The sequence below is a fragment of the Grus americana genome, chromosome Z (assembly GCF_028858705.1).
Source record: "Grus americana isolate bGruAme1 chromosome Z, bGruAme1.mat, whole genome shotgun sequence".
NCBI lineage: Eukaryota > Metazoa > Chordata > Aves > Gruiformes > Gruidae > Grus > Grus americana.
The window spans coordinates 16540979-16560991 of record NC_072891.1 but is presented as its reverse complement, the minus strand read 5'-3'; the positions used below and the strand labels follow the sequence as shown (position 1 = coordinate 16560991).

Sequence of the window (20013 nt, the reverse complement as noted above, 5' to 3'; positions counted from 1 at the left end):
TGAACTGAAGGGATGTGCCAGCTTCACACTCTGTGTTTGTGGCGGTCACAGCTGCCTCAGTAACAACTCGATTGTTGCTCTCAGTCTTAGGTGTTGGACTTGCAGCATAAACTGTGTTAGCTGAGGATTATGAGAAATATTGTTTATATAAATACTTGAAACTGAATTTATTAAAATGTGTTACAGAATATTTCATCCTTTGCATGTCTTTCATCACTGTATTCTCTGAAGCAAATGTTTCTGCTCTTGAAAATAAGCAAAACCCACCCTGTATTTATGCACAGAAACTATTAAACAAAGGTCTTTATTCATTATATGTGAGCTTCATGAATTTGTTGTATCTAATAATATCTATAAGAGAGATGGTCAATGTTATGGCATCACCTTTCAAATGTTCCTTGGATTCACAAAAGGAGACAAACATTCTCTCTCTCTCTTTTACTGTGTGGCTTTGCAATTACCAGGGAAGGGGCATAAAACTGGAATTTATTGAGAATAATGCTAAGAAAGTGGAAGACAGCTACCAAAGATTTCTTCCATGCTCGTGGGACTAAGCACTATGAAATGATTTCCAGAATTCAGTGTCATAGTGGATAATATCATGGCATTCAATAAGGAAGTATCAAATTCAGGCAGTCCTCTTAAAATAAGGCTATGTATTCAGTCTGAAATATATCCAAGTCAGAGCATTTGATATTCATACTGTTGATGCCAAATGTGAACTCAGGGCATAAGGGTGATCTGTAATGGAATTTTACCTTTGTGTCAATAGATGTAAAATATATTTATTCTGGAGAGGCATGTGAGTGCCAACTATTAGTAGACATTGTAGGTGTGTCATATTTTTGTTTGCCTAACTTGCATGACCGTTCTGTGTTCTACCTGCTTTCTACTCTGTGTGTAGTTCAAGTGGTGCCTGAACCAGCTACTTTCTTACAATGTGGTCACCTGCAACTGGGACAACACGGTGCCTGATTCACATTTAAATAGGTTCCGAACACACAAGATGGTTTAATGGTTTGATTTTTGGTTATTAGAAGTGGCTTGCCCTGAACTTTGATGTTGGAACTGCTCTCTTCTAAAGTGACCTCCTTAGAAGAAGGGAGTATTAGAGGCTGAAAAAATAGGAACTGCTTCTTGCTGCTTGAAGAGTGCTGAAGTAGTTTCTTTTAAAAAAAGCAAGTATATAATCTATAATGGCATCAGTTTACTTGCAACAGGCAAGGAAACCCGTGTTCTTCTGTTACATGGTTAATGACCAAAGAATGGTGTGTACTGTGGACACCTCCATTGAGAAGAATGCTTATGCCTGCCACATCTCATTTATGGGCTCCTGTACATGTTGGTCTGGGAGAACTGGCTTACAGCAATCTTCACCCCAGCCCCCAACTGTTACAGATTACTGTGTATATAATTTAGGGTATTACTTCACAGCTGACTTCTAGCTAACTGTCGTGGTTTAGGCCCAGCCGGTAGCTGGGTGCCACGCAGCCGCTCACTCACCCCTCCCCCAGCGGGATGTGAGAGGAGAAGTATAACAAAAGGCTTGGGTCGAGATAAGGACAGGGGGAGATCACTAATTACCGTCACGAGCAAAACAGACTGAACGTAGAGAGGAAATTAATCTGATTTATTACCAAACAAAAGAGAGTAGAGGAATGAGAAATAAAATCAAGTCTTAAAACACCTCCCCCCACCCCTCCCATCTTCTCGGGCTCAACTTCACTCCTGGCTTCAACCTCCTCCCCCCTCAGCGGCACAAGGGGGCAGGGAATGGGGGTTGCGGTCAGTTCAGCACACATTGTCCCTGCCGCTTCTTTGTCCTCAGGGGGAGGACTCCTCTCAATATTCCTCTGCTCCAACATGGAGTCTCTCCCACGGGCTACAGTCCTTCACAAACCGCTCCAGCATGGGGTCTCTCCCACAGGGTGCAGACCTTCAGGAGCAAACTGCTCCAGCGTGGGTCCCCCACGGGGTCACAAGTCCTGCCAGCAAACCTGCCCTGGCGTGGGCTCCCCTCTTCACGGGTCCACCGGTCCAGCCCGGAACTTGCTCTAACGTGGGCTTCCCACGGGCCGCAGCCTCCTTCAGGTGCCTCCACCTGCTCCGGTGTGGGGTCCTCCACGGGCTGCAGGTGGAATCTCTACACCCCCTCATCCTTCCTCCATGGGCTGCAGGGGGACAGCCTGCTTCACCATGGCCTTCACCACGGGCTGCAGGGGGATCTCTACTCTGGTGTCTGGAGCGCCTCCTCCCCCTCCTTCTGCACTGACCTTGGTGTCTGCAGAGTTTCTTACATCTTCTCACTCCTCTCTCCGGCTGCAAAAGCTCTCTCTCTCTCTAAGTGTTTTTCTTCTTCTTAAATATGTTATCACAGAGGCGCTGATTGTCTTGGCCTTGGCCTGTGGTGGGTCCATCTTGGAGCCGGCTGGCATTGGCTCTATCAGACACAGGGGAAGCTTCTAGCAACTTCTCACAGAAGCCACCCCTGTAGCCCCTCCCGCTACCAAAACCTTGCCACACAAAACCCAACACACTAACACAGAAGTAATGTCATTTGGTCAAACAAGTGACGAGACTCATGTCCCTAACTGCGTGTTCCCATCTTTAATTGTATTAATCCTAGAGTCATGTGACAGTTTGATGTGTAAGGTCAGCTCGCTTATCTGACTGGATGCTGCCTGTTTTTTCCACAGATCTAGTCTGCAGTTGGATCACCAAGCTGATCCAGGCATCTATAAGGTGAGACTGTAACTTAGTTCTGAAAATTTAATGTGTAATGTACCCTCAGAGAACCTTCATCTGGCTTGTAGTAAAGTTTTGTGCCACCATAAAAGGTCTTATGCAGTTAATTCCCTTGGATCATAGCAAAATTAAATCTACTAATTGGGGTATTGTTTTAATCTGTGTAGCACTTAGCATTAAAGCTTTTCCAGTTCTTGTGGGGTTTCCCTTGGGAAAAACAAAACAAAACCCAAAAACCAAAACCAAACCAAAACAAAACCCCAAAGCATTCCTTGAAAGGTTCATGGGATGGATGAGAAGCAACATGTATTTGAGAATGCAAGGCAGAGTTGTCATGCCTTAGTTTGGCATATGTTTGTCTTGGAAGAGTACTAGTTTGAACAGCTGCTCTGCTCTCTTGCCCATTCTTCCCACTCTTTATGATGCTGCCTTTTAAGTTGTGCTTATGGAATTCCACCTTTCAGATGAACACAACTGAGAAGCTGATCTGTGTTTAAAACCTCCCCACCCCTTTTCCTGTACTACAGCTGAATGTTCAACTATGCAAATGCACATACTGTGCTTGCTAGGGTGAGAAGTCTGTGTTTCTTGTACGTAAAGCATGGAGCAGTGTCTCTGTGAAGTGTCTGCGGTGTTCTGGCTGGCTTGCAGGAAATCTGCTACCTGGGAGTGTGACTGCTGAGAGTATCCTCTTGAACCTATGTTCAAATACCCTTTCAAAGGCAAAAGAAAATAAATATAAGCATACTGATTATGAAGACTTATTCTTGTCACAAGTAATTCCTCTGTTATGGTGCAAACTGCTGGAATGGCAAGGTTTTACCCTGTGAGGTAAATGGCAAATCCAGGATTTGTGACATATTTTCTGATTCCTGTTGTGGATAACTGGCAAGCTAAGTGAAAGACTGGAAATGCTTGCTTGAATTTAGTAACAAATTAAATGCACTATAACCAAAAAGCATCATGTTTATTGCTTGGATAAATAATCTAGAGTCATGTGAATTATACATTCTAAAGGTGCTTTAAAATCATGTTGGAATCTGAGACCCTTTTTGCTATCCCCATAGTAATTAGTTTCAGCCAGTCTTTCATGGTACCACTGGTACTTAAAGATCTCTATGCCAGACTTACTACAGAAGTAGCACCTCATTGGGACCCGCCAGTCTGAAGTGAGGACAGGCATTGGTGCTGAAAGAAGATAAATGCCAAGCTGCTGGAAGCCCTGTCTGTTTGAGAGTTCAGCAGGATGCCACAGGGTGTCATCAGTGCGCTCAATACAGTCCAGCTTTTAACTAGGATGCTTCGTGGTAGTGATGTCAATCTGAAATGATTGTGTTTCCTGAAACTCTACAAAGCCCCAAAAGCAGAGTACGGAAGCCTTCGGTGAACTATTAGGGTATGGCTTCAAACTGGTGCCTGAACAAACCATCGAGATCTTTGATGAGATGTTTCGAGCTGATGAAATTGAAAGGAAGAGGCCCGACAGCTTTGTAACAGGCAGCTAGGTGCTTGTAAATGCAGGGAACCTGCTGCTTAGGCTTAACAGGTTTCCAAGCTCCTTTTCAGCGTGTATTTGTAGAACCAGGTTTCAAATCAGATGGATATACTTTACCTAAACTGGGGGAAGCTGAAGGAAAACCCAATATTCTAAAACTGATTCTAAGAAGCCTTTTAAAAAGGACAAGTGAATGGTAGGAGTTCATTTTAAATTACCTTATAAAAATTTTTTTAAAAAAAGTTACAGATTTTGCATCTATCCCACGTGAAAGTTAAGCTACCTTCCTTACTAATTCTTCTGTTCATTTGATTGAGACTGAGAAACGAAACGTCACAGGAAATCGCTGTCTGCTTTTCCTATTAGATGTGTAAGTTTTGCACCATTGAGAATATTAACCAAGCCATTGACGAGCTGTCCACTGTAAGGGGGAAGCTGTTCTGGGCTCCAGACAGCTGTTCCTCCAGCAGCTGCATGGACTAGCAGAACTAGGCAAAACAATTCAGATGAGAATGGGTTGGCACTTGGTTTTGTCAACACACACAGGCAACTGGCTCCCTAGTCAGTGGATGATAAAAATATTACAGGGGCTTGGATTGCATGCATTATTTTGCACGCTAGGGTCTTGTAGCCAAGAAATGGTGCTTGCCAGTTAAGCTCCACACCCATGAAATGGATGGCAAAGTCCAAGTTTCAAAGAGGAAACCAGAGTTGTAGGTGAAACTTGCAGACCAGGCAGGTGTTGCTTTTCTGATTTTCCAACTCTGACGGTTGTCCTGTAGTCTTACTGTACAGCACTAGCCGTGGCGAGGTACAGGGTGTGTGGGGGTGTGATCTCTTCACTGTGTACATCTGCCACCAAAGTGCTGCACTATCATCTTAAGGTCCTGTGTTTGTTTTTGTAAGTTGTGTATCAAATACAAGGAAAAAGATTTCTTCACTAGTAGTTTTACAAAGTCCTTGGTTCTGAGTTTAAAGTACATTCTGTTTGCTGATGAGGTTTGTTTGAAAGCACCCCGTGCAGCTTATTAGTGTAACGTTGCATTGCAGAATCTGGAAAAGCCTGTTACAGTAGTGCTATCAAACATGAATGGACACGCAGTGTGACAGCTGCTCAGGATTCCTGTTTACAGTTTATTGTTTTTCTAGCCCCTTTCGTTATGTTTACCTTTACTCTTTTACAACAGTATTGGTATGGAGTGTAAAAGAACCCCTTTCGTTCAGCTTGGCCAGAGGCAGGGAAAAAAAAGACTTTCCTGTTCTGTTGCATTCTTGCAGCAAAAAATTCCAGGCAAAAATGAGGAGTAAGAGATTATGAGAGTTTTCTGAATAAGAATTTAAACCAGCCTCTGTAAATATCAATACACAAACATATGGAACTTGTACAGCTGAATAGGCATTTTGTTTTTTCCTCACTCCTGCTGTACAGGAATGATAAGTCACTTATCCCTTCCCCAGAACTAGTAGACATACTGACTGTCGCAGTTGAAGGTTATTACGCTTAACTAATTTAGACAGTGTTGATGACAGTTACTAAACATGCAATATATGAACATGAATAGAAGTGCCAAAGATCATGCTGAGTACAGACTTTATGGTTCTATTTAAGCAAAAATGACACCTTAATTTTAAATACTGTATAATTACATCTTGTAAGGACTGTGGTTTTGACTTGGGGTGCAGTATTTGCAGTGGTCAGAAAGCCCAAGGCTTTGGATTTTTAAGACTACTGAACTGAAGTAACTATTTAACTGTTGATGTAACTGCTGATATTTCAGTGGCTAATTCTCAGTGCTATCAAGGTTAGTAAGTGAATAACTTGCTGTAGTAACTTTAATTTTCTAATTTTGACCAAGTACAAAATGTTGAGTCACTTCTAAGAGATTCTGCATAGTTGCTTATCTTAGCTTGTAATAATGATATGATAGTCTGACATGATACAGAAACTTCTGTTCTGTATCATTTATATGAAAGTAGGGCAGCCGGCCTAAAATCTGAGAGTGTTGTAATGGAAACTGGACTAGTATGAAACAAAACCAAAAAATCTCCTCAGATTGTTTTTCACAATATGGACCTGCTCATCCAATTATGTTTTTTTATATTCTTAATTAAGTGAGCTCTTGTATTCTACTACAATATTCAAGTCAACAAAAATATTTGTTGACTTTCTATTGTCTTCTCAAGAGGTCCTTCAGGGATAAAGAACTGCTTTTGCCAAAGGGTTGTTGATTCTTCCTTATTATGTAGCTTCAGGATCCTTTCGTACTTTGGTATCCTCTTTGATCTTCAGCTTAGAATTGTGAAGAGAAAATGTTGCCAGAGTTGGTTGGCAAAGGGATTCCTCAACAGCTCCATGGGTTGTTTTCTCAAAAATCTTGGCTCTGTGCTTCTCTCATTTGCTTTACATTACCATTACTGTCTAGAAGTTGGCTTTTTGGTGTTTTTTGTTTGTTTGTTTTCCAATTTAATTTTGCCTTTGGTATTTATGTTTAATTATGTGTGAACTTTCATTTGCCAAACCTCTGCTGGTTTTTAACTCATCTAGTTTTCACTAGACCTGTAAATATCCATTTTTCTTTGTAATGACCTTCCTTTCACCTGAACCTTGTTAATAAGTTGAATATTTAAGTTCACATGGCTTACTAGTGTAATCATTTGTGATGCAAGTGGCAGCCCTTTTGTCTTCCCCTAGGTAAATATAGTTCCTGTAAATGCTATGAGTTGATCTTAAAATTGTTGAATGTATTGCACAGGAGCTTGTAATTATTTTTATGTTCTCAGTTGGAATATATTTATAATTATCTAATGCCTTTAGGTCTGCATCATAAATTTTATATCCTTCATTTATTTGTTTTTCCTGTAGTACTCTACTCTTGCAGAAAGCTGTAGAAGGTATGAAATATTCAATTTTATTTGACTTTCCGTCCCATATCAAGGGGATCATGTTCATTCCACTTTATCCAAAGATTAGTTTCAAGTACTTTTAAATTATTAATGTAAAAGTACTTTAGTATTTTGAGTAATACTCAGAAGTACTTATACATCAACCATTTCAGAACTGGGACCTATTAACATGCTGGAGGTAAGTTTAGGTGTTCTCTGTGTGTTCTAGTTGTTCCCTAGAACTTTCCCTTCTGTGTGGCTCCATATGTGATTTTCATGCCTCGATAACTGAATTTTATTGCCAACTTCCAATGGATCTGAAAGAAAGGTAAATTGCTAAATTTCAATTAGCTAACATCTGGGTCAAGTATAAACAAGTTTTAAGAAATATGTCTAGAAACAAAGGTGTTCATCTCATAGTTTGGGTTATTTCCCCTATGCAGGTAAATCAAACACATAAAAATAGCCTGTCTATCTGCTAATTCTTTGATGGCTTCTTCGGGAAATATTATTTCACTGTATTGGAGTGCTGATTTTGACGTCTCATTATGCTTGGTAATAGTATAAGTAAGCTGGTGTTATATGGTGTATATAATGATTAACCTGTGGTAGCTCCAGAATGCCTACCTGCTGACTTGTTTTTGGCACCAAGGGCTCAAAACTCTCCCACTATTAATTTGTAAATGCTGTTGAACTTGAAAAATGTTTGACTTGTGTGCTACCACTGTTACGTGATTTACTTCAGTGAGCAAAATAAGTTCATATTAAAATAGTCTTGATCACTTTAGAGACTTGTTTCATGTTGGCTGCTTAGTTGTATTCCTTGTTGTGTGAAGAGCTTTAAGATATCTTAAAAATTAAGACAAAGTAGGTGATCTACTATCTTTTATAAACTACTCCAGAACAAATTCTTTTATCTACTCATTATCTTTGCAACTTTTGTAAGCCAAAATAAGAGGCTTGCAGTCCAAAGCAAGTGGACTTTGCATAGGTTTTTTTTTTTAAATAATTTTGATTTTAGATAACCCATAGCACCTGATAATGAAAAGTTATATTCCCCTAATTTCCCAGTTCAGAAACTGTAATTTTTGTAAGTAGAATTACCAATTTTGCATAATAGATGTTCCAAGGAGGTATTAATACTCATGCACTATACCTACTGCATGCATTTAGCCCCCTTCCTCAAGCCTGCAAGGAGGAATGCTGTTGGAGTCCCAAATAGTGCAAACCCCGTGCAAAATAAATGCTAGCTGGGTATGTGACAAGTACTCAATAGTGGAAACTTTGGTAAGTTTGAGAATGCACACTGTTGGTTTAGAGGAATATATTTATTGAACTGAAGAGAATGAACTTCTTTTAGACAAGTTTTTCAATGCTTAGGGATTTTTTTTTCATTAAAGGAAATGTGACGTAAAGAATGTACATGCCTATATGAAATTTAGGTACAACCGAGGTTCAGAAATCCAGTCCCATAAAACTTTTCTGCTGATGCGTAGCCCTGGCAGGATACAAGCTGTGCTGTTATTTTGTTTTTCAGTTCACTAAGCCCCTTGTAGATCTGGAACTGCCCCAGACTTAACTGACTAGCTAAATATGGTGAATATCTAGGAAAAAAAAAAAACAACCCAAAACATTCCCAACAGCAAAGGTGTCTCCACCACGCTTCACTGGCATCTGCAAGGTTTATTTGTTATGTGAACTTAACTATGGGTACCACCACCTTTTAAAATGTGTGAGAGGCATGGCAGGGGCCACAGCCCAGCACCTGCAAGGCTGGACCAGCGCTCTAAACAAAATGGACTGGGTATGCACACACAATTTGGAGTCTGGCAGCGCGCTCTTAAAACCTTGGCTTCCTCGTTGTAAATTATCCTGCTATGCATTCATACCACGATGGCTAAGTACAGTGAGGCCGGCAGCTGCGTTGCAGACAGCCTGGAAACCAGACGAGGAACAGTGTGACCCGCAAGAAGTCTGATCTTCTGTCATGTGCATGAGGGGAATTTCTCTTTTCCTGCATCTAAACAGCTTCTCACATTTTTTTTCTGTGAATCCTGTTCCATCATTAGGGCATGCACTGATCATTTGGGGTATTTTTAGAAAGCGTAAATAATGGCAGAGGCATGCTTTGAATTTTCCTTCTAGCAGCAGCAGCAATGCCAGCAGTTCGCATCACGTGGCTGCTTAAACAAGTATACATCTATTCTAGTAACATTTTCCCACCCAAACATAGCATCCAAGTGCACGGTGGAGACCATGTGCTTACTGGACCCTGTCTCACCCTGAGGGCTACGCATTGGAAAATTAACTGTTCAAAGCCTCTGTCCTTACTTCAATTCTTGTGATGTTAGCCCTCGGTCACAAAGTGATAGGACAGAAATTTAACCCACCTTAACTTCACAGGGAGACATTTGCGATGGCGCATCGGAGTTGCCCATCAGTGGAAGTAGTGGAGCGTCGGAAGGAAAACGGGAAACACACACCACCACCACCCCACCTCCCTTACAATTTAAATAATTGTAACATTGACAGTTTTCCTCACGTGTGTTTTCCGTGTGTCTGAGGGTTTTTTAAGAACAAAACCGCTGAATGCTCCGTCGGGGCTATCACTGAGCTGCCCCCCTGCCTAGCTCCGCCGCCGGCCCCCCCGTGGGACAGCGCCCGGCCCGGGCTACCTGGGCTCTGCAGCCGCGGGACGGCTGGACAGCTCTCCCACGCCCCGGCCCGCCGGCTGAAGGCGGGGGTGGGGGGGCCGCCGACTGAGGGGAGCCGGCAGCCGCCGGGTCTCCGGCGGCTGCCGGCTCCCCTCAGGCGTCGGCCCCGCCTCGGGCGCAGCCGACGTCAGCGTGCGTCAAGGCCGAGCCCCCCACCCTCCCTCCGCCCGCGGGATCCGTCGTTCCTGCCCGTTCGCGCTCCCTTCGCCCGTCGTTGGACAGCAGGAGCCACCGCCTCAGCCCAGCCCGCCGCTCCGTCGCCACCTCCGCTCCTCTCCACGAGAGTCGCGCAGCGCGAAGATGGCGGCGTACAAATTCCTCCTGCCGCCGCTCAGCCGCCGCATCCTCCTTCCCGCCGCGCGGGCGCGGGGCGCCGGGGCTGAGGTAAGGCGAGGCGGCGGGGGCAGCCGGACACCCGGACCGCCGCTCACCGCACTTCCCCACAGCGGTCGGCCCCGCCGGCGACCCGCGGCCGCTCCGCGTTCCCCCTGCCCACCGGGCCTTCGTTCTCGCCGCGCCCGCCTGGGCGGCAGTGACCTTGGCGGGGTACCCGCCGCGTCAGGGCCGCGCTCAGGGCCGCCTCCGCAGGGGGTCGGCGTCTCCCGCGGGCGGGCGAGCCGGGCGGCGTCGGGCGGCCGCCTTGCTGCCCCGAGGGTGGCGATGCCCGCGCCCGTGGGGAAGTGATGGGCTTTTTCTTTTTGGTTTTCTTTTTTCTATTAACGTGACCGTTGTGGCCCGAAGGAGGCCCCCAGGCGCTGCGGCAGGCGGGCGGCAGGGAGCACAGCAGAGCGCGGCCCCGGGGCAGGCCTGATCCCGGCAGCGGGGAGGGATGCGGTGACCTTGGGGGACCGGGACCGGAGGTTTGGCTTTGAGGCTTAATTTTTTGATTTCCTCTGCGTTTGAAATGGTAGCGCAATTACAGCATGTTAGTGTGTATTTCAATCCTGCTTTCACTACGTCGGACTTTCCTAAAGGTAGGCTGCAGGTGTAGGCAGGGAGAGTCCAGGTCGGCGTGCACAGCTCCCTGGCAGCCCCGCTGTGTACTGCCATTCCTAAACGCATGGAGTTCAGCAGTGCAGCTAGCTTGCTTGCTTGCTTGCTTTGCTCTCCCTGGGGGAAGCTTCTGCCAAACCTCACTAATCTAATGGTTTCCAGCCCACGTGTAACCATAGGCAAGTTAATTTTTTGTCTCTTCAGCCAGAATTTTTTCTGTGGCTTTTGTTGTTTTATTTTAGTTCAAACAGCTCAACTACTGACTTTCTCATGCCCATGTTTACTCTTCCTGATGTCTTTATGGACCAATAATCATACTCTTTCAGTCTTTGTTTTGCTAAGTTATATTTTGCTCTTCTATGAAATTTACTTCAATTTTGTTGATCATTCTAGGCATTCATCTGTCTCTGTGTTACTTCTCTCTTAAACCTGGGCTGCCAGAATTGCAGCCAGCTCCTACCAGGTGATCCCTAGCACCTTGATTCCCTGAAAGCCCATTGCTCTCAAATGGCAGAGTGGGTGGGAAAGGGATTGAAAAGAAAGTTTTTAGTACCGAAGGGCATGTACACTCATTAGAGACATCCAACCTGGGAAGGCACGCACGTATAACACATGCTGCTCTGTTGTTCCCCACTGTTACAGGCAGTTGGGAAGATTAAAGAAAAGGTACCACATGGTCTCTTTAACGTATTTTCCTATGTGTGAGTACAGGGACACAGCAGTGGCCTGGCCTCCCTCCAGCCCTGGCCCTCGTGCCTGCCTGCAGCCCTATTTTACCTGGGCTTATGAGGCTGCCAGCACTTAATTGCAAGTGACTTTTGTCACTTGCATACCAAATGTGACCAGAAGAGGTGCTCTTTGCAGTATGAATGTCATTATGAAAAAATGTTTCTGAAAGAAATAGCCATGGTATAATTAAGCATGGGGAAGGATCTTTTTCTCAGCTGGCACTGTTCCTTATGACCCACACACTTTTTTTTTTTCTTTGAGCCCGCCAGAACAGAGGAACATCAGTGTTTCCAATGAGAAGGGAGATAAGCCTCCACTCGGAAAGGTTTTATTAATATTCAATGTAAACTCTTGCAGCCTTAATTTTATAAAGAAGGCAGTTTGTATAATCTTGAAACTGAGCCAAAAATTATTGCCATGGTTGTAACTGGATCTTAAGGCAACTCTTTAGAGAAGAATTAGGCTATTGTCTTTAAACAACTGTAGTTTGGCTTGTTTATTATTTATTTACTCATTCTTCTCCTTCTTTTCCAGTTTAAAATTTCTCACGTCTACTATCAAATTAGAAGTGGAAACACCAGTGGGTAGATTTTTAAATTCCAAATACTCTCAATTTATGGAGACTGTGTCACTGTAGTGACTTAAATGTCAGTTGCTCCTGGTGCCTTGACAGTACTTGATTAGTACTAACGCATGATAGTATTAATGGGAAATACTTAAAGAAGAAAAGCTAGGGTAACTGTGACCTAAGAATATAATAGATGAGTTATGATGGTTACTATGTAATGGCTTTGCACTGTAAAGTCTAGTTTTGTTCGTGGGGTTTATATTTATTTGCCTTTTGCCCTCCCTATTTCATCAGTTTGTTGGAATCTCCCTGATTCTGGGTTGTTCTTCAACAACACAAAGAGCTCTAAGACTGCATTAGGAAGCTGGGGGGAGTTCCAGTCTGTTGAAGGGAGTCCCTGCTTACTGTACTGCCAGCACAGCACTGTACTTCATATTATTCCTTGGCCTCCACTCAGATTTTGTGGTAGTGGTGGCTCTCTGCTTCAGCCATTTCTGGTTATGTTTAGTGTCTGGATATCTTTGAAGCCACAAGTAGCAATATGTAGGTTAAAGCAGTCTTTGAGTTGCTCTAACTCGTGCTGAGGAATTGCGTTTGTGAATCTGTTCACAATAAGTCACAATTTATCAGCAGTTCAGGATAGAATTCAGAAATTTGAAATCTGTTTGGATATTGTCAAATTGATGCAGCTCATATTAAGCCTAAAGCTTTCATAATACATATGAATTTTGTAAAATATGGGTGATGTGGGGGATAAAGAGACAATAGAGTCTTTGTTTTGGAGAACTGAACCCTTCTTTCCTCCCCTCCTCAATGTTTAGTGTTTACAGTAGCAATATCTTTTTTTGTGTATTTCCCCCCTTATCTAGCAAGAGGGATGATCATCATGATAAAGCTACAGTATAAAGCTTTTTATTCATTCACTTGTTTCTTTTAATGTTGTTCCAGATTTGTGGATGCTATTTTTCTACCAGCTGTCATCGCAGCACCAAATTTTATACTGATCCTGTTGAAGCTGTAAAAGATATACCCAATGGGGCAACTATCCTTGTTGGTGGTAAATATTTAAATTCTTTATGGATGCAATCACATGTTCAGTGTTAATAAGATACTTTTTACCAGTTTACCATGTTTCTTTTAATATTAACTAATTTGAGAATCCGTATACTTGTATGGGTATTTTAACAAGTGATTTCCTACTCTGCTAATGAGGGGTAGACTCTCTGAGAAAATGACAGTTTGTTTCTTAGTGGAGGGAAAAAGCCTCAGAAAAATCATTAGGTTTTTCTCCCCACTAGTGAAGCATTAGACTTTACTTGTGCCAGTTTGAATGCAGAAAATCAACATGGACTTTTTCAAGTTAGCATTGTTACTTCAGATAGTGAAGAAATAAAATTTAGTTTGATAGTATTTATGGTGTCATTCTCTGTTCTGTATCTGCCTCGTTGCTGGGTCTCTGTGACCTTGAACAAATCATCAAACGTGTTTCTGGCTGTAGGAAGTGAAGATAATACTTATCTATGCTACACGAAATGATTATGTGTAGCATTTCCAGAAGAGTCAAGAAGTTGTGTCATACTGACTTTCACTGTGACTCGAGCTTTTGAATATTCTAGATGATTTCCACAATTTCATGATGTTCAATCTAGTGAAAGAAAAGCAATCTCTCTTTTTAGTAGGTTAGAAACAATTTTTAGTATTGAAGAAGTAATGAATGTAAGGTTGTAAAACATGGGAAACCTAACTGGAGGTGTTTAATAAGGCAAAATGCCTTCTAGGAAGAATTATTGTAATTTTTTTTTTGTTGTTGGATCAAAAGAAGAACTGAGGCTAAGTGATTGGGAAGGAAATGATAGTAGTTGTAGTGTTAGAGCCTTGCCTAAGACTTAGGTGCCTCAAATGTGGCATGGTATTTTATTTTAGGCATACTGGGTTCTTACATAATAGGTAGGAATGTGAGGCACCTCAGCCTGGGTGGAGATCTGAGTTACTGTGCTTCCAGTTGCACATCTTCCTATGAGCATTAAGCTTGTCAGATTTTTATCACCTAATTATAGGCTAAGCTATATGGGAGAACTCCTGGCTCCGCCTGTTTGACGTTATGTGCAGCAAAGAACTGAAGGTTAGTTGGGTAGAGGGAGAAGGAGGAATGAGTACAGTGCAGTACACACATCAGGAGAGCCAAGGTCCTTGGAGCCCTTCTCCAGAGGCCATTTGTGTGTGACCAGGCCTCTGATGGTTAAATTGCTTTCATCCAAACTGGGAAGTATCTAGTGACTGGGAGATTCCAGTACTATGGTGCAACTCTTTCCAAAAGTGTTGGTGTTGGCTTAGCTAAGGAGCTTGTTATACTCAGAAAAGACTTTTAATTAAACAATGCATGTTCTCAGACATGTGATTAATCTGTGTTCTTTAAAACACCTGTTACATATTCAATTTTCTTTTACCCTACCTAGGTTTTGGATTGTGTGGGATTCCTGAAAACCTCATTGGAGGTTTACTGAAGACTGGAGTAAAGGGAATAACAGCAGTCAGTAATAATGCTGGGTAGGTATTCATATGTCCGTGGTTTAGTAAGTGTTCCATTTATGTGAAAAGGCTGGTATGTATGAAAAAGTCTTACTTTTCATCATAAGAATTTTCATATTAACCACGCAGCTTTGTTTGAAAGCATTATTTTTTGAATGAGCCCAGAAAGTACAGTACTGTATGTATACTCAGCTTTGTCAAGGAGCAATTGTCACTGTTGTAGACAGTTAGAATTACATGTATTTATACATATTTAACTGGTTGACTGTAACTGAAAATTCTGACTAAGGTGCTTTAAATGTTTTATCAGTGATTTTTTGTGTGTGTGAAGAGCTAATTAGGGATTTTTTTTTAACTACAGTTTGATGCTTTCTGACCTTCTTATTGTAATTCTGTTCCTTAAAAAAAAGCCCAGGCAACACAACAGTGAAGAATATTTATGATGAAAGAATGGAGAGCCTTTTTAATGAGTCTTGGATTCTTTTTTTTTAGTGTTTACCCATTAAGAAATTCATGTGGGGCTGACAATTCTTTTACATGTAATTTCTCAGTTTCTCATTGGGACTAATTTTTACATAAGCTGTAGTAGACTCCACAATACCTAATGATCTTCATATAGAGAAATAACTACAGCCACTTCTGCTGAAGTGCATTGATAAAAGAGAAATTAAATTAAAAAAAATATTGATATGCAGAATATAATGCCTTGTATTTGAAATCAGCCTGGTCACTAAGACTGATATTCCGTTCCTTGCAGTGTTGTTGGATGACTAGCATCTGCAGGTGGCCCTAACCTTCATTCAGTGACTTATCCTATTAACTGTCACCTTCAGCAATGTAATCATTCCAGTGTAATTTAGTTAATTGTAGATTTAAAGAATATTGGAAGACTGATGTCTCCTAGTTGTATTCTCTTCGGCAAATTTGTTTTGATGAGGAGCTCATCCTAAAGTCTATTGTCTTGTGAAATGAATCTTCTGACAGCTAGATGTACTGGGATTACACACCTCATTTGGTAAAGAAGATAGTTTGTGAGCATTCTTTCAGTTTGTTTTGTTGGGGTTTTTTTTAAATTTTTTATTACATTGCTTACTTTCAGCAAATGGTAATATCTGTGTTATTACATTTTCTGTGAACTTTTTACTTTTGAATGCTGTATTTGTAGTGAAATAATAATGAAAATTCTGTATCATTTTCATGGAACTTCATTAATGCTTGCAATTATGAGCCCTTTGCTTGGGTTGGAAGTCTCCCGTCTGTTCTTTAGAAGCTCAGTCTTTATCCAATTGCAGAACAAGAGCTGCAAGGGGGAAAAAACCCAAACCATGAGGAAACTGTTTTCTTATCATAGAATGACAGAATGGTGTGGGTTGGAAGGGACCTCAAAGACCACCGAGTTCCAACCCCCCTGCCATGGGCAGGGACACCCTCCACTAGACCAGGTTGTCCAAAGCCCCATCCAACCTGGCCTTAAACACTTCCAGAGATGGGGCCTCCACAGCTTCTCTGGGCAACCTGTTCCAGTGCCTCACCACTCTAACAGTAAAGAATTTCTTTCTAACATCTAATCTGAATCTGCCCTCTTTTAGCTTAAACCCATTACACCTTGTCCTGTCACTATACTCCCTGATAAACAGTCCTTCACCATTTTTCCTGTAGGCCCCTTCAGGTACTGGGAGGCCGCAATTAGATCTCCCTGGAGCCTTCTGTTCTCCAGGCTGAACAATCCCAACTCTCTCAGCCTGTCCTCATTCTTCTATAACTACGTTAGAATAAAAGAGAGACAAGTTCATGTGAGCCAGAAAGGTTGTTTGGGTATAAAGAACTTTCATTCTTCACACAAAATGAGAAGATGTCAAACCCTGCTCCTTCAATTCCTTTAGCCTTGCAGAAGAAGTGAATTAGGTGGGATTTATCTAATAATGCTGACTATATATATGTGTGTACGTGTGTGTGTATGTGTATATATATAGATATTCTCCAGGCTTCTGAGGCTGAAGTTCAAATATGTTGATAATTTTTTTTCAGTACTTCGTGCTTGCCGTTGCACATTAATTGGATAACAAATATAATTTGTATTGGTATTTGGCACATGCACAGTCAGACTCAAGTTCCTTAGACTCTTGTGGGAAACAGTTTCTGCTGGATGATAAAAAGGGGAGAGAAAGAGACAGAAATAATTCTGAGTGGAAAGATCAATTACTTAGACATCACTTACTTTCCTGATACTCCTATTTCTGAATGATGCACATATACGTAGATAGAGATTGCACAGATGCTCCTGGGAATGAGGTGAGGATTTGAATGTGAGGAAAAGTAAAGAGAGAAGCATTGTGGAATAGAATGGAACAGATGACAAAGAGAGAAGCATTGTGGAATAGAATGGAACAGATGACATTTTGTATTGCATTCTGCATACAGTTGGTTGTGTTATATGTTAGAATTAATTTTGCTTGAAATAATGCTAACTTTCCTGAATATTCTTTGGACTTCGAGGCTGAAGTGTTTGCTGTAAAATGTTTGATTGCTGGCGAGAACGCAAAATTTAATTCGTTTTCTTTCTTGAAACCAGTTTTCCCTGAACATTCATGGAAGTCCGTTACACTCCTCACAGAACAGTGTGATGATTTGAAAATGCCTGAGGGCATCTAGGCTTTTCATAAAGTCTAGTTTGTAAAAATCCTGGTTTTGCTCTCATATTGAACAGTATCATTTATTTTGAAATTAAATTAATAATAAAATACAATCTCATCTATTGTTTTTATTTATTATATTACTGTTATATGGAACTTAACCTGCTATAGTTTGGTGGGGTTTGGGAACCAGGTTAATGACAGATGTCATCATTAATAAAGTTAGAATCCTTATCACAGCGATTGATACCATTTAAGCATCTTCTAATACCATGTCCAAAAGTATAGTGTTATTATCAAGTATTGCAATACTAGTAAATGGATTTTAAAACTGAAGTAGCAGAGCAATCATATAACCTGCAGCAATAGTATTCAAAGGATGAATTGTTCCTGTAATCTTGAGAAGTCATGTACTTTGTGGGATGAATAATTTGCCACTTTCCAACATCCCTCAGGATTCAGTGCGTTTTGCTTTGGTGCTGTTACGCTGTAGTTGATGCCCTGCTGTGTTTCATTTTCCTGACTGCAGCTGCTTTCTCTTCTCCAGCTCTTCCAGCAAGCCGGAGGTAATTGGTTGTGGTTAGGTTTTCTCATCCTGCAGCGGGGTTAGCAGGCAACTTGTAATTGAAGCAGGGAAGGAGCCAAGTGCATAGACAGACAACCTATTTTGGAGAGCAGTGCAGCCACATGTATTAAGTCACATGTCTTTCAATATGCATGAACAATGAAATGTCTTAGCTATCTGTTTATTACTAAGATAGCAGCAATGGAGACAGTACTTCACTTAAATCTAGGGGAGAGCAGTAATTAGGAAGTCCTGAAGCGCTCTTACCAACTTTCTTATAGCTGGAAAGAAGGTTCAGCAAAGCTTAGAAATGCTTGGCAGAGTCTGGAAACAACTTAAAAGGAGTAGGATGTTCACAAGTCCACACCCTGCTGTTCTGTGCTGCAGCGTAATGGGGAGGAGATTCTTCCTGCAAATCCTTGTTCAAATCATGTAGTTGCTGGCAGGTGAAGTCCTTGTTTTGGCCTTTGAAAGGCTTGCCAAGGACAGGTTGTACAGTCGTGTACAGGGTGCTGTTAGACACCCTAGTTAGAAACATCATACTGCTGAGCTTATCGTCTGTTGCAGTGCATTATGCTCATGTGGATGCTGTGTGCAAACTAGTGAAATGGCCCCTTCAAGAGTAGTTACTCTTTTGCCAAGCCAAATAAGGCAAAGTGTTTGAAAGGGAAGCAATACAAATATCCAGTATCTCTGGTATTTACTCAACTTGCTGCTGGGGAAATTGGAGCTTGTGAACCAGGGAGATTGTGAAAGATACCATGGTGGGTGGGTGTACTTCTAAAATACAACCTCTCACACCTTCCTTTATAACTTATTTTGCCTATGTTGTTCATATTTTAAGTATTTCCTGTACACTGAATTATTATAAACCCTTTAAATTTAGAGGTTTCTGTCTCCGTAAGCTACTAAAATCCATTTTATAAAATTTTTGCTGCATTATTGCTTAGATTTGGTTCGCTCCACGTACATCAGTAGGTCCTTATTTTAAATGTTGATTCAGTAAATTCCCAATGTAGTTGTGATTAGTATACAGTACCTTCTTGTGCATGGCTGTTTTTTCATCTGCTTGTGCAGATCTTATTGCATACTGATTTCAAATTAGAGTGGACTTGGATGTTACAGGTCTGCTTATGCTAAGACTTTCCTAATGAAGGCTATCAGACGTATTGTTCCAGTATCTGTGTTGCAACAAAAACTATGTACTTGTCAACACAGCCAAATATTTAAAATGAAAGCTTAAGAAATTGGCACACAATTACTATTTTTAGTTAATTTTGCTTAATGAAATGGATAACTGATTTTGGGTATAATCACATTCTGAGATGAACACTGTCTTTACCACCTCAATAGGCTGAATTTGTACTTGGTAAAAATGAAGTCCATTACATGTAGAAGCTGCACATGTCGTCTGACTGTTGTATCAAATGACCTACTTCCCTCTGGGCTTTGTCTGCTTTTGAGACTTAAATATGCATTCTTTTTGAATGCAATAGTGTTGAACAGTAGGGTTTCACTTACAGTAAAAATAGAGAAGTCACAGTTAATACCTTGATTACTAATCACCTGTGTGATTACTTAAAAGGAGGCTGACAGCATGCTGTCAGATTATTACAGATTCAGACAGTCTGCTTAAAGGGCATTACCAGCTTTTTGAACCTTTGGTCTCTGTGCTCTTTTTGACAAGTTCTTCTTCTGTTACATTGTTATGTATTAGTAAGGAGAAAACAGCTCTGAGATAAACATTTGAACTCTTGGTCATGGTGCCCGAGTATGCTGTTACTTAGTTCTGTTGAACATAATACCCCTGTTTTCCTAATGGGCTATTTGCAGTTGCCAAATCTCCAGATAAGGCACTACTCTATGGCATCGGATGCAATGAAAACTTAGTGCACCCCATATTGTAAAGCACAAAAGATATTTTTATAATCTGAGCAATTAAATATTTTGAATTTAAGGCAGTATTGATAAATATTATGTATATTAAAGTTTAAGGTTATGTAATTTTTCAGTCATTGCTTTGAGTTTTTTTTTTTTTTAAAAACAAAATGTGGCTGCCATCTTTGCTGCGGACTCCCTGTTTGTTCTTGCTTATGTAACTCCTATGGCTTAATTACATCCTTATTATTACTTTTATTTATATATATATGAATATATGA

At 41.3% G+C, this 20013-nt stretch overlaps 1 protein-coding gene across 1 annotated transcript in view; it reads left to right on the top strand.

The window, feature by feature from the left end:
- The first annotated feature begins 9948 nt into the window (after window positions 1-9948).
- Window positions 9949-20013, top strand: part of OXCT1 (3-oxoacid CoA-transferase 1) — a 90371-nt gene continuing 80306 nt past the window's right edge. Inside the window, exons 1-3 of the mRNA XM_054810405.1 lie at window positions 9949-10221; window positions 13076-13184; window positions 14584-14674. Coding sequence (XP_054666380.1) covers window positions 10138-10221; window positions 13076-13184; window positions 14584-14674 — 284 coding nt within the window. The 5' untranslated portion in view covers window positions 9949-10137. The remainder of the gene's footprint in view (window positions 10222-13075; window positions 13185-14583; window positions 14675-20013) is intronic.